The sequence below is a fragment of the Geotrypetes seraphini genome, chromosome 9 (assembly GCF_902459505.1).
Source record: "Geotrypetes seraphini chromosome 9, aGeoSer1.1, whole genome shotgun sequence".
Lineage (NCBI taxonomy): Eukaryota > Metazoa > Chordata > Amphibia > Gymnophiona > Dermophiidae > Geotrypetes > Geotrypetes seraphini.
The window spans coordinates 45585446-45601153 of NC_047092.1; the positions used below are offsets into that span (position 1 = coordinate 45585446).

At 43.6% G+C, this 15708-nt stretch overlaps 1 protein-coding gene across 4 annotated transcripts in view; it reads right to left on the minus strand.

Moving 5' to 3' along the window:
* Positions 1 to 15708, minus strand: part of TUBGCP6 (tubulin gamma complex associated protein 6) — a 103259-nt gene that overhangs the window by 36903 nt on the left and 50648 nt on the right. For all 4 annotated transcript variants that reach the window (XM_033959181.1, XM_033959180.1, XM_033959182.1 and 1 more), the window contains exons 18-20: positions 8405 to 8460; positions 4803 to 5010; positions 2432 to 2600 (exon numbers count right to left, since the gene is read on the minus strand). In XM_033959181.1, coding sequence (XP_033815072.1) covers positions 2432 to 2600; positions 4803 to 5010; positions 8405 to 8460 — 433 coding nt within the window. The remainder of the gene's footprint in view (positions 1 to 2431; positions 2601 to 4802; positions 5011 to 8404; positions 8461 to 15708) is intronic.

Sequence of the window (15708 nt, forward strand, 5' to 3'; positions counted from 1 at the left end):
AGAATTTCCCCCAAGTGCAAATTCTATTTTGGCAATTACATCTGTAATGACTATTATAGAATACTAGTATTTAAGCCAGCCTAACTTAAGCTGTGAGCACTTATACTGTGAATGGTGTACATATACGGGAAGGGGGGAAAGACAATCTCTTCATGGGCAGAGGTGAGAAATGCTGCTATAGTGAAAATCTGTTCTAAATCAGACTTTTTAGTCTGACAGCAACTACCAAAGTTCAAGTCCATTCACTAAATGGGGGGTAGGTTAGAGTAAATACATAGTATTGACAATGTGGAAACATTAAACATATCTTACCGAGACACAGAAATTGTAAGTTTATATATATATTTCTTAATTAATTAAGATTGTTAATCTGTGTTACTATTGATTTGAGCCAAATAAATCCAATTTTAAATCCCAAGCTCCTCTCATATATACATATAAAGCATAACACTGAGAAGGTATAAACAGATTCTGTTACAGTTTCACTTGGCATGCCCTGGACTGGCCCATGCTCCCCCCACCAGGTCAATTCCCCTTTGTACTTGTGCATCACAGAAATCAGACACTGTGGGCCTGATATTCAGTGCTATATAGCTGGCTGGGAATGAATATCTCATTCAGTGGATAGCCAGTCACTGCCAATATTCATTGGCTGGCTGGCTAAGCTCAGCAGCCAGATAGATCTGCCTGTCTCTAGTATAACTGAACTTATTCTTTACGTCTACGTAGCTGCACAATTGCGCACCTAACCGTATGTTCTATTTATAGGATTAGGGAGACAATATGTAAAAAAGCAAAGCATTAAGGGAGTAAATTGCATAAACAAAACAGAGTGGAACAATATTTACCAGATGAAACAGGACAAGTTATTAGCCAAAATAAAAATATAAAGAATATATAAATGAATCAACAAACACACTAATGGACTCCTCCCCTAGACTCCTTTCTAAGGAAGTCCCTGATTGGCTGAGGTGCTCCGGCCCCTCCAAAGGGGCCGGGGCACCTTAGGCCTCTCCCCGTGCATCAGATGATGTGCCGGGGCGGGGCCTAAAGCCACTAATAGGTGGCGGTGAGGCAGGAGAACAGGAGCAGGAGGAGTTTCCTCTTGTTCCCAAAGATGTCAGTGCGTAGGAGCAGGAGGAGGGTCCGGGCACCCCTCCTGCTCCCAAAGATGTTGGGGGAGCCTTGCCCAAGAAGCAGGAGGACTGGGCACCCCTCCTGCTTCCAACAATTTTACAGGTACCGGGGTGGGCTGGGTCTGACCTGGTCCGGGCGAGGGGTGGTAGGCCTAGGAGCAGGAGGGACCAAGCACCCCTCCTGCTCCCAACTTTGGTGTCGGGAGGGGGGGGGGGGGGGTAGTGCTACGCTGCTTTTTTTAAATTTAAAAAAAATTCTGGTTTAATATGATGGCAGGAGGTAGTTGGTATCCCTCCTGCTTTTTTCTCTGGGGGGAGGGGGCGGGGGCGCAGCAAAGCAGGGCAGGCAGGCAGGAGAGATCGGGGCCTGGGGGGGTGTCAGGCAGATCTCTCTTGCCTGCTCCCAGACACTCCTGCTCTCTGCCGCCATTCCCCGCAGTGCAGGCCCGCTTTAAAACCACGGGCTTGCCATGCAGGGAACGGCAGCAGAGAGCAGGAGAGTCCGGGAGCAGGCAAGAGAGATCTGAGCCCTGACAGCAGTGACAGGAGGCTGCTTCTCCTGTCACTACTGTCAGGGTGTGTGCATGAGCGGGAATCGCTCTGGCCAAGGGTAGGGGACGTGTAGGGTGTGTGCTAACGATCGTCCCCATTTGCATGCAGACCTTTACTGAATCAGTCGGCCGATATGCAATAGGAAACGGATCGTACACGGTTTGGAGGTTTAGTGAATCCTGCCCAAAGTCTGGCAAAGTGCATTTTCAAGTATACATGACCTGATATAAAATTCTGATCAGTGCAAAAGTATGCCAGATGACATGATGGTATATATTTTGCTAGCAGGTATATACTGGGGCAAACTTTGGGCAAAGATCACAGGTACCCACATAAATCATAAAAAACATTAATTTATGAGCATTCTTTAGATCCAGCCATTTACATCTGCTCTTGATCAGATATAACTGTCTGTGCCTATAATATAAGTGCAATTTTTGCCACATGTTATCATTTTGTTAAGATACATAGGTGCTTTATGTGTCTTTATAAAATGGCACTGAAGTAGGTACCTACTTGCCTTCTAAAATTCTCCTCTGTGTGTCTGTGTGCCCTGAGCAACTTTATAGGTGCCTACTGAGGACGAATCAGAGGAGTAATTAAAATACACATTCATGGGTACAGTCAAAAAAATCCAATTGCTGGGATAACCCCACCCCACTCAGCAAAACACTGTGCTAGCTCAGGCAGCAACAATGAACAGTTGGAACCCAAAGGCCATATAGTGGTACAGAAACACTTACTGAGACACCAAGGGAGCAGTGACGGAATATTTCATCAGCACAGGCAGAGACAAGAGCTCAGTCAGTTGCATAGTTGTTACATCTGTTGCTGACTGGAGATAAGGATCTCCAGGGAGAGAAAGTGGTCTGGGCATTACATGGTGCAAAAGATTTAGGACTGGGGGTTCAGCTACAATCACAGAAAATGAAAAGATGATTAACAGACGTCTTGTAAGATGTAGTAAGAATGTGCCAAGTCTGAAGAAGAAAGACTATCATTAATATGCAATGAAGCAGCAATATTAATACGCTTATGAAAGTCTACAAGAAATACAAGCAGGCATGTCTGGGTTACAGCATTAAATTTCTGGGAATATGGGGAGTCAGTTAAGAGCGACAGTCAGCTTTGGTGAACTGCATAAAGATATGACTGACTTTTACGTAGTCCTATTCATGTAGTTATCTTGGTCAGGAAAGGGATGATATATCGGCATGTAATTGACCAATTGCTGACTCTGCCCCTGATTGACACCAAAATAGCCAGTTTGGCTTGTGCAAAAAGGCCCCGATTCTGTAAGCGGTGTCTGCCGCAGCAGGCGCCTATAAAATGGACGCCTGCCATGTGCCAATCACCAACCGGTGCCACTTCCAGAATTGCAGTTCCCAAGGACCCTAGGCAGAAGAAATGCAGGTCAGGGTTTTACAGGGCTACATTTCCGGTGCCCAGAGCCCTTTCCGAATGGCAGCCAGTGGCAAATAAATGACGTCAAAGTCGGGCGCTGCCCCTAACCATGCCCACTTCTGTGTCACTGAGCCGCTAACCACCTGGGACCTAGGCGCCGGTCATGGAGGCCACACAGCAGTGGCTATTTTTTCTTTAAATGAAGTTTAATTGGGTTTTAATGGTGTGACTCGTTATCGCGAACACAAACACAATTAAACCAATTAAGTTAGGAGGCAGTAGGGCGGCTGTTGTAGAATTCAGCCTTAACTGGACATTTTCGGTGGCATTATCCAATTACGTACCACTGAATATGCCTGGTTAACCGTGGACATGATTATCTACAGATAATCCTGGCACCAGCTATTCCTATTTTTGTCCGATGATTTTAATAGTTTTGAGTTATGTAGGTTGTCGTGATGTATGCCTTTTTTTGTGTGTGTATAGTTTTTTTTATTAACCTGCCTAATTTTCAGGAAGAATAAAAGTGAATAAATATTGTACAGCAGTTTTGACATCTGTTGCCTGCACAAGACCCAGGAAAGGCCAGATTGAAGAATATTTGTTAAGTCTTCCAAATTATTTGGGGGTTTAGGTACTTGTCTAAGCAAAAGACTAAACTTTAGTAACTACCTCTACCTAATTTTGGAAATGTTTATCTAAAACAAGTCATCAGCACTTCTAGTAAAAACAGCTGATAAATCAAAAGGTGTTAATATTTAACTTTCTTCCTACAAACAATACTTCACCGGTATGCAAGAGTAATCAAGTTTAATCCACAGTTTACAACCTTTTAGAATAAACAAACACTTCTATTTTAGTGTGAACTAGACAAAAGCATCTAATCATTCTTTTGGTTGCTATACTCATAAGAATACAGTCAAACCTCGGTTTACGAGTGCACCGGTTTGCGAGTGTTTTGCAAGACGAGCAAAACATTCGCAAAATCGGCACCTCGGAAAGCGAGTTTGACTTGATTTACGAGTGCCACCCCCTGCGATCTGGCATCCACCACCCGCTCGATTCGTCCCCCCCCTCGCATCTTACATGCTCCCCCGAGCACCAAAACAATATCCCTTACCCCGATTGGGCACCGGCACCAGCACCAACGCACAGGACATGCCGGTGCCCGAAGATCCTCCCTCTTCTGTGCTGGGCTGGGCGGTGCATCGGCGATCCTTCCTCTTGCTTGTGCTGGGTTGGACTGGGCCTTGAGCGTTTTGCGCATGCTCAAATGCTCAAGGCCCAGCACAGAAGAGGGAGGATCTTCGGGCACCAGCACCAGCATGTCCTGTGCGTTGGTGCTGGTGCCGGTGCCCAATCGGGGTAAGGGATATCGTTTTGGTGCACGGGGGAGCATGTAAGATTGTGGGAGGGGACGACTCGAGCGGGGGGGGGGGATGCCGGATCGCAGGGGGGGTATGGAGCAGCGCCGGTGGCCTTAAGGTGGGGGGGATTGGAGCAGCGCCGGTAGCCTCGAGTGGGGTGGGGGGTTGGTGGAACGAATCAAAGCGAGTTTCCATTCATTCCTATGGGGAAACTCGCTTTGATATATGAGCAATTTGGTTTACGAGCATACTTCTGGAACGAATTATGCTCGTAAACCAAGGTTCCACTGTACTGTTCTAAACAGTTGCCTCAGAAACACTCCATACATGAAGAAGGACTCACACATTAAATCGTAGTTGTCCTGATACTTTTCAAGATAGTACTTTTCCGACAAGTTCTTCATATAAGCTTGCTCTTTTTCCCACAGATCATCATCTTCTTCCATCTTCTCTTCAGTGCCAGAAGGGATGATCTCAGGGTCAGATTCTGCTGGACGTTCAAGACAAGCTGGAGAAGGTCCTTCTAGATTATTCTTTTCTGGTTTATTACTCTGCAAATGAATAGAGTAATTATGCTAAAAGAACTGGTTCATTTACTTTAAATTTAACAAAAATGTTTAAAAGGATGCTGCAACTTTTAAAATGTAAAAATATATATTGACTTCAAGTTTACTTTCCCCATATCTTAACAACCTTGTTTCCAGGTTCTTGCTAAACTATTATACTGATTGAACGAAGCTAGATCTCACCACCATATACAAGCCTTTCTCTAAAATACTCTTTTAACCTATTACTCCCAGAACTTATAAAAACATAAAACTTGTGATGCCATAGTGGTGATGCCATGCTAGATTGTAAAACTAGGACAGCCCAGCCCAAACAGGTTCTCAAAAGTGTGCGTTTCAGTATGTTAGACCTTTGCTTAGAATGGATGTACTGATACACCCTTCTCTTGGGAATCCTTGCACTGGGTGAGGAATAGCATGCTCCTGCAGCTTAGGCATGCCTCACCTCTTCTACTAATCTGATTAAAATGCATTTTAAAAATGAAAACACTAATTTTTACTTCAGCTCACTCTCTCACCTATCCTTGGGTTTAAACCTTTTTTAAATACTGTGCTAACTTACTTAAATCAACAGGATTATCCAAGTAATGAGATCTGTCACCACAAAAATCCCTTCTTTAACTGCTGGAACACAGTAGAAGAAAAAAAAAAATATTGTCAGGCGGCATCTATAAAAATGGCACTTAGGTGTCGTTAACAGAATTGCGGCTACTGGCGCCTAAGAAAAATATAGGTGTCGGTAATGTAGGCCAGGATTTTAAAGGCCTAAGTTTGACAGAGAATCATGCTTAGCAGCTTCTAAGGTCGTCTGCGCTCATAACCACACCTACTTTGACCTTAGGCACTGTTAGGTGCCATGGTAAGATGAGATTCTGGTGCCTTTTTATAAAAAAGCTTTTAATTGGATTTTAATGGCATGGTCTGTTACCGCACTGCTTAAAATTAATTAAAACAATTAAGTTAGATGGTGACAGGGCGCCGACTGCTGCCTAACTTACAGTGCTGTTTCTAAAATCCAGGCCTTATAGGCTCACTTTAAAACTACAGTAATAGCTCAGTCTCCATCTGCTGGCAGGAGTGAGTGTGGCACAGTGGTTAAAGCTACAGCCTCAGCACCCTGAGGTTGTGGGTTCAAACCCACGCTGCTCCTTGTGACCCTGGTCAAGTCACTTAATCCCCCCATTGCCCCAGGTACATTAGATAGATTGTGAGCCCGCTGGGACAGATAGGGAAAACTGCTTGAGTACCTGAATAAATGTATGTAAACCGTTTGAGCTCCCCTGGGAGAATGGTATAGAAAATTGAATAAATAAAAAATCTGACTTGGTCTTGTTGGATGTTAAAGGGAAGGTTAAATTTTTACTCCTTAGATTCAGCTTCACTACACCTTAAACTAAATGCTTCTGTGTTATGTATTTCAACATAAGCAACAGAAGTAAATATTTATTTTATTTAAAAAAATTACTTGCACCATCTACAATCTGAGGCAGTTTATAATAAAAACATACAAGGGATAAGAAAGAAAAATACGGCTTACAACCAAGTACAATAAACAAAACCATAAAATAATTGCTTATACAAAATAAACACATCATATGAAAGTGGTGCCACTAGAATTTAAACTATCGTTGCTATACTACTTAGCCCATAACCTAAAAAATGGGAAGTTCCTCACTAATTACGATCACATAATAACAACCCCAATCCTAAAAAAAATAGTAAAGAATCATCAGTTATAGTAACCAACTACAGACCGGTAGCATCCATTCCATTTATAGTAAAAATCATGGAGGGATTGGTACATACCCAATTGATGGAACTCAATCCGGTTTTAGACTTTATTCAGTATGGAGACAGTAATTGCGGCCATCTTGGATAATCTGCATCTATTGTTTATCAAGGGCCTTAATGCCCTAATCATGCAATTTGATATGAGCTCTGCCTTTGATTTAGTAGACCATGGGAAAATGCTACAATGCCTAGATGCTATTGGTATCAGGGATGAGGTGTTGAACTGGTTTCATGGCTTCCTTATGTCCCGTTCCTATCAAGTACGTTTCAATTATGATCTCTCCGATACCTGGAGCAATCCATCCGGTGTGCCACAAGGCTCACCGCTATCCCTACTGCTTTTCAATATCTACATGTCCTCACTGGGCGTGCAATTAACCCATCTGGGGATAAAATTATTCAGTTACGCAGATGACTTTACGATCATCATCCCATTTGCTAATTCTATCTCGGAAACTATTCCCAAGGCATCAGAAGCTATAAATTTGATGGAGCAATGGATGACAGACTTCAAGCTCAAACTTAATTCAGAAAAAACAAAATTTTTTGTTGCTTCGCCACATCCACTTGACACCAGAACACCACTATGCATCAATAAACTTAGTTACCCTATCCAGTCTACCATGAAGATACTGGGTGTAACTCTGGATCAATGCCTAACCATGAAAGACCAGGTAAACTCCTTAATCAGAAAGGGTTTTTTCACTCTCTGGAAACTTAAATCCATTAAATCGTATTTTGATGTCAGCATTCAGAATCCTGGTACAATCCCTCGTACTGAGTCAACTTGACTACTGTAACATCGCCTATTTAGCAATTTCCCAAAAGAATAAGCGACGTTTACAATTAATGCAAAATGCAGCGGTCAGACTGATCTTCGGGCTAAAGAAATTTGATCACGTGACACCTTATTACCGGCAGCTGCACTGGCTACCGATGGAAGCACGCGTAAAGTTTAAGTTCGCCTGCCTCTGCTTTAAAGTACTATACGGACTAGCCCCTAAATACATAACTGACCTTTTCTCCTTCTCAGCCAACAGACACAAGAGAAGCTCACATTCGAACTTCGTTTCCCCCCCAGTTAGAGGATGTAAACTTAAAAAAACATCATGAACACCTTCTCTCACATCAGGTAGCATTATGGGGTAAAGATCTTTCACCCACTACTTATGAGGAATTCAGGAAGCACCTAAAAACTCATCTGTTCCTGAAATATCTAGACAGCTGATCCGTACATCTCTTTCTCCTCAATAACGGTTCTCTTGACCTATCAACCACTTGCTTTTACCTCTTAAGTTCAATCAATTTGTACCTTTCTTTTATTCTTTTGTAAACCGCATAGAACTTCACGGTACTGCGGTATATAAACTGTTATTATTATTATCATATTGTCTGGTAGTTTACAATACCATATAATACCATGCAAGCAAAATATTTTGTTTTGATCTACAACCTAAACATGTGATGAAAAAAATAAAATACTTCAGTTACCAGAGTTTGAACTATGAAACTATCAAATTTTCAGGACTAATGAAAAAGCTAATGTGGTAAAGATTCTTTGAATAAGGTCTGTAATCACATTCTTTACCTGCAGACTTTGCAAAGTACGTGAAGAATGATCTTTGTTCTCAGTACTCGTTGGCACTGTAAATTAAAACAATAATGAAATATTAGAAAAATTATTTATAAATCAAGCAGGCTTGCTACTCACCTATGGAGCCTTCGTCAGGATGATTTAGAACACCTTTACTACTGCAATATAGAACTAACCAACATACCGAGAGCAAGACATCAGATGACAGAAAACATGTCCGGACTGAAATCATTCTGTTACTTCAACTGAATAGTATAGCTAGCTCTCATTTTCAGAAGAATAAACAATCACATTCACCATCACCATCACATTCACCACAAGTGTGCTGAAAACCAAGCAGCTACGAAACTTAACAACGGAAACTGTGTATTAAGGAGCCTTTCTCTGATTTAGCAATGGTCAAGTTATGACTAAAAAACAGATACCATCATCTTATATGAAAATTTTTTACAGGACAGTTGATTTGCAAATGCTAAATACTATGTGCAAATTTTTCACTTTGCCTGTACCAGTGAATTTTCAAAAGTACGTACCTAAATTTACACTTGCTCTTTTGTGTTTTCTTTTCTTTAGACCAGTGTCTCTCAAACTTTCTCGAGCCGGGGCACATTAAAGGTAGTAGCTACTGCTTGAGGCACCCAGAAGTGCATGGACGTCGCTGTGATGATATCACGCATATGCGTGACATCATCTTGGCGACGTCTGCGCATGTGCAGAGGCCCTCCAGATGGGCCCCGAGATGCCAGTAGGGGGTGCCAGCAGGGAAGAGGGCCGGAGAGAAGGAGAGGCACTGGCGCCAGCTGTTTGCCTACAGCAGTTTCTCAACTACTTCAAGCTAAGTACCCCCTAAGTCTAACAAATATCAACTGAGTACCCTAACCACAGACCTCCCTAGGTCCACCTAAGCTCTGCCCCAGATCCCATCCCCTTTACTAATTACAATGCAAATTTTTCCATTCATTTTTCATATACACACAGCAGATATAAATTCTCAGAACTGGCACATTTCAATCACTATTGAAAATAAAATAATTTTACCTACCGGCAATCCTCTGCAGGCTGCTGTAATTAGCTTTAAAGGTGAGACCATGAGGTCAGGGGGAAGCTGAAGGATGCTAGAGAGAAGGGGGAAACATGCAGGCCTTCAGCGAATCGGACAGCGCTGGCACCGTAGGGAAGTGGCATACTAGGAAGCTAAGGAGGCACACTAGTATGTCCCGGCACACAGTTTGAGATACACTGCTTTAGATGCATATATGTGTTTTCTTTTCTTTAGACGCAAAGTATGAAAATATGCACAACTCATCACTGGGGATGTAAGAACATAAGAATTGCTGCTGCTGGGTCAGACCAGTGGTCCATCGTGCCCAGCAGTCTGCTCACACGGCGGTCCTTAGGTCAAAGACCAGTGCCCTGAGTCTAGCCTTACCTGCGTACGTTCTGGTTCAACAGGAACTTGTCTAACTTTGTCTTGAATCCCTGGAGGGTGTTTTCCTCTATAACAGTCTCCGGAAGCACGTTCCAATTTTCTACCACTCTCTGGTTGAAGAACTTCCTTACATTTGTAGGGAATCTATCCCCTTTTAACTTCAGAGAGTGCACTCTCATTCTCTCTACCTTGGAGAGGTTGAACAACCTGTCTTTATCTACTAAGTCTATTCCCTTCATTATCTTGAATGTTTTGATTATGTCCCCTCTCAATCTCCTCTTTTCAAGGGAGATGAGGCCCAGTTTCTCTAACCTCTCACTGTACGGCAACTCCTCCAGCCCCTTAATCATTCTGGTCGCTCTTCTCTGGACCCTTTCAAGTAGCACTGTGTCCAGAGAAGAGTGACCAAAATGGTTAAGGGGCTGGAGGAGTTGCCATACAGTGAGAGGCTAGAGAAACTGGGCCTCTTCTCCCTTGAAAAGAGGAGACTGAAAGGGGACATAAGAACATAAGAAATGCCTTCTCCGGATCAGACCTTGGTCCATCTAGTCCGGCGATCCGCACACGCGGAGGCCCATTTAGGTACTCCTTTGTGGAGACCCGGTTTTCCCGTAACCCTCAATATGATTCGCAAGAAGGTACGCATCCAACTTGCGTTTGAAACCCAGAACAGTAGTCTCCATCACAACCTCTTCCGGGAGAGTATTCCAAGTGCCCATCACTCGTTGTACGAAACAGAACTTTCCTATGTTAGTCTTGAACCTACTGCCGCTCAGTTTCAGACTATGTCCTCTAGTCCGTGTCACATCTGAAAATGTTAGTAATGAGGATTCCTGATCTATTTTATCAAATCCTTTTAATATTTTAAAAGTCTCTATCATATCTCCTCACAGTCTTCTCTTCTCGAGAGTGAACAGTCCTAGTTTCCTGAGGCGTTCTCTGTAGCTCAAATTCTCCATACCCTTGACTAGTTTCGTGGCTCGCCTCTGCACCCTCTCCAGCAGAGTTATATCCTTCTTAAGGTATGGAGACCAGTGTTGGACACAATATTCTAAGTGTGGTCTAACCATAGCTCTATAAAGTGGCATTATAACTTCTTCCGATCTACTCGTGATCCCCTTCTTAATCATGCCCAACATCCTTTTTGCCTTTTTCGCCGCTACCGCACATTGAGCTGAAGGTTTAAGGGTTCTATCAATCACTACCTCCAGATCCTTTTCTTGTTCGCATTTGGTTAAAGTCCCCCCCCACATCCTATATTCATGTTCTTTGTTTTTCTTTCCCAAATGCATCACCTTGCATTTGTCTAAGTTAAAATTCATCTGCCACTTTTTCGCCCACGTCTCCAGCTGGTTGAGATCCTTCTGCAGATCTTCGCAGTCTCTTAGAGTGCCAACCGCCCAACATAATTTTGTATCATCTGCAAACTTGATTATATTGCAAGTTGTTTCTTCTTCTAGGTCATTTATAAAAATATTGAACAGTATAGGCCCAAGAACCGAGCCTTGAGGCACGCCACTAGTCACTTTCTCCCAGTCCGAAAATTTCCCATTTATGCACACCCTCTGTATTCTGTTTCCTAACCATTTGCTGATCCATCTGTGCACTTCTCCTCCTATTCCATGACTTTGTAATTTAGTCATGAGCCTTGCATGCGGGACCTTGTCAAATGCCTTCTGGAAATCCAAGTAAATTATGTCCACTGGATCCCCCCTATCCATTGATTTGTTCACCTTGTCAAAGAATTGTAGTAAATTTTTCAAACATGACTTCCCTTTTCTGAAGCTGTGTTGACTATCTTTTATCAAGTTGTGATCTTCCAAGTGTTGTACGATGGTATCTTTAATTAGTGCTTCAATTATCTTTCCAGGAACTGAGGTGAGACTCACAGGTCTGTAATTCCCTGGTTCCCCTCTTTTTCCTTTTTTAAAAATTGGGATGACATTTGCTATCTTCCAGTCATCCGGTATTTGCCCGGTTTTTATTGACATGTTAGCCAAGGATTGTAAAAGTTCCCCAATTTCCACCTTAAGTTCCTTTAATACTCTCGGGTGAATTCCATCCGGTCCAGGGGATTTATCACTTTTTAATTTATCAATCTGGACGTATACCATGTCCAACTCCACATTTACTGTTGTTAGGCTTTCCTCAATGTCTTCGGTGAATATAATCCCTGTGTCTGGTATTGTTGTTGTATCCTCGTCCGTGAAGACAGAAGCAAAGAATGAATTTAGCCTATCGGCTATCTGTTTGTCTTCTTTAATTGTCCCTTTTCTTTCTTGGTCGTTGAGAGGGCCCACTGCCTCTCTTGCTGGTTTCTTTCCCTTCACATATCTAAAGAAGGGTTTGAAGTTTTTTGCTTCCTGAGCTATCTTTTCCTCATAGACTTTTTTTGCTTCTCTTACCACTTTATGACATTTTTTCTGGTCGGTTTTGTGACAGTTCCAGGCCTCTGTCGTTTTTTCCCGTTTCCATTTTTTAAACGAGTTCCTCTTTTCCCTTACTGCATCCTTTACTTCTTTGGATAACCAGGCTGGTTCACCTTTTTTCTTTTTTCGCCTTCCTTTGGTAATCCTTGGTATGTAAAGATTCTGTGCCTCTGTGATGGTTTTTTTCAGCAGAGACCATGCTTGATCTACTGTCTGGATTTCTGTTTTTCCTTTCTTCAGCCGTTTTCTAACCATGGTTCTCATACTATCATAGTTTCCTTTTTTGAAATTAAAGATTGTGGCTTTAGTCCTGATAGGTTTCCCCTTACCGATGCAAATGGTAAAATTGATCATATTGTGATCGCTTGTCCCCAACGGGGCTGTTACCTCTACATCTGCTGTCCTTCCAGTAATGCCATTTATAACCAAGTCCAGGATTGCGCTACCTCTAGTCGGTTCTCCTACCATTTGCTCAAGGAAGCAATCTCCCATCAGTTCGAGGAATTTTGTCTGTCTGACGCAGGTTGACGTTCCCAGTTTCCAGTTTATCCCCGGAAAGTTGAAGTCCCCCATGATCGTCACGTTTCCTGTTTTACATCCATGGTTAATTTCTTCCATCGTTGCTATGTCACTTTGCTCAGACTGTCCCGGGGGTCGATAGTAGAGGCCAATTTTTGTGTCTGCTTCTTTTTGTCCAGGAATCTTTATCCAGAGGGACTCTACTTCCGACTCTCCTGTTCAAGATAATGAAGGGAATAGACTTAGTAGATAAAGACATTCAGTCTAATTAGCAGTCGGGAATTAAAGGGTGAAGGCATGTAATTTTACACAGAGAAGACCAAATGCTACATATTGTGCAATAAAATCATAACTAAGCGATATTCTATAAATGGTACTCTATACTTGGTGCCATTTATAAAATAGTGCCTAGCACCAAGATCTGTAACTAGTTTTTAGGAGCCAGGATTTACACCCACAGAACCTTCGTCAACAGATCAGAATTCTCCTGGACTGTCCGGCTTTCTCAGCCTGGTTTTATCTGCAGGTTCTGGGGTCTCGGGCAGCCTTTTGGAGGCAATCCCCTGGGCCAGAGCACCCATGTGCCCTTGATGGGAGTCCCTCCTATGTTGGTGATCGCCGCAGAGTTTTCCCCTTCAGATGTTGCTCCCCTGGATGGAGCCAGCTAGCAGTAACTTGAGCTGGTGGCTTCGGGGGGAGGCTCTTAGACAGGGCTTCTTTGGATTTCCGAGTGGATGACTCCATGTTGGGTTGTGGGCTCACTGCGGGGCCTGCTCTGTTCAGGAGCAGTGGACTCCTGGTCTGCAATGTTGGTTGACCAATCGTCTGGAGCTTCGGGAAATTCGGTGGGCACAACTTGCTCTCCAGCCCCATCAGAAAGGACCAGTGGTGCAAGTTTCTTTGCCACAGCGGTGGCATATTTACATCACAAGGGAGCTCTAGTGCTTGCTCTCTTGGGCCAGAACGATCATCAGTGTTCCTCTGGGCGGAAGCACATCTTCTGTCTTTCTCAGCAGCCCATGGGGTCAGAATCAACAATGTTCAGGCAGTCTTCCTTGACCGAAAAGTTCCTGGACTCAGGAGCATAGTCCCTCTCGCAGGAGGCGTTCCGACTGATCTTACAAGAGTCGAAGCTAGGCCCAGAGGGTCTTGTTGGCTTCGGCAAAGATCTCGAAGGCCGGGTGCTTTTTCGGTCGATGAACAGCATGGAATCTAGGGCCAGGTGCCTTGGTTTAGTCCTGGCTGGTTCACATGTTCCTGTATGATGTTTCCTCTGTGGCCTCTGGTTGGTCGGATCCTGGCTTGGTGTTTCTAGTAGCTCCGGACTGGCCTCATACATCTTATCTCGGACAGAGAAAGAGATAATGGTTACTGTGAATGGGTAGATTAAATGGGCCATTTGGCCTTTATCTGCTATCATGTTTCTATGTTTTAGCGGGACGAGAAGCTCCGGCTCCCTCTTCATCAATATCTTCTAAGTCAGGTACCGGTGCCCATGGAGAACCCATGGCATTTTGGTCTTATAGCATGGCTCTTGAGCTCTCAGACTTGATGAAGCACGGTTATTCGGAAGTATTTATTGTGACTCTTTTGCTCTCAAAGAAACCTTCTACATTGGCTTCTTATGCCAAATCCTGGAAGGTTTTTCCAGTGGTGTGCTTGGGATCAGGTAGAGCCTGAGAAGACTCCCATTTTGGTAGCCCTGGCTTTCATTCAGGAGGGTTTAGACAAAGGTCTGGCCGTGGCCTCTCTGAAAGTTTAGGTTGTAGGCCTTTTGTGTTTTCGAGCGCTAGTTCACTTACTGCTCATCACCAGGTGTATGAGGGGGCACTTCGCCTGCATCTTCTCTTGCGTCTTCCTTTCCCTTCATGGAATCTTACCATCGTTTTGCAAGGCCTTAGAGAGGCCCCTTTTGAACCACTGAAGGATGCTGCTCTTCTGGACCTAATGATCAAGATGGTCTTTCTGGTCGCCATTGTCTCAGCATGGTGTATTTTGGAGCTGTATGCTCTTTTGTGCAGGGAACCCTTTCTCCATATTATGGACACGAGTGTTTTCCTCTGTACTGTACCTTCCTTCTTGCCGAAAGTGGTCTCAGCTTTCCATGTCAACCAGGAGGTTAGGCTGCCTCCATTTCATCCAACAGGTTCAGAGCGCAAATATCAGATCTTACGCAAATTGGATGCCTGGAGGGTCTTGCTCCATTATTTGGAAAGGACTATTGAGTTCAGGCTGTCTGATCACGTTTTTGTTCTAACTGCTGCTCCTCACAGTGGTAGGCCGGCGTCCGAATCCTCGATTGCTCAATGGATTAGAATGGCCATTTCTGTGACTTACATCACCTGTGGTAAGCAGCTGCCGATCTCACTTAAAGCACATTCGACGAGAAGTGTGGCTGTGTTGTGGGCGGAATCTCACGCAATTCATCCTGATGAAATTTTCAGGGTGGCTTCTTGGTCCTCATCATACTTTTACCTGGTTTTGCCGAGTGGTTGTGGTGATGTATTCTGATGCTGTTTCAGGACCTCAGGTTTGAGGGCAGGGTCATCTGTCTTTCCCCAGCTACCGTGGCTTTGGTACATCACCTAGCGTATGGAATTCAGAAGGGATATAACAGAATGGAAGATTAGGTTTATACCTTCGATAATCTTCTTTCTGTTAGTCCCTGGAGGATTCAAAATGACACGCCCTCTCTGTATTCACTCAGTTGTTTGGAGTAGCTTGTTCCTTTCTGCCTCGGTTATTCTCATTACAGAGTTAAAAGATTTTCCAGTTAGCAGATCCTGTGGGGAGTTTATGCGAGTATGCACATTACTGAAGGTCTTTCTTGAAGTGCTTGCTGCACACTGTAGGTTAGTTCTACATTGTTCCTCAATGTTTTTCTGAGTTGCCTTTGTGCCTGTTTATCACTTGTTGATATT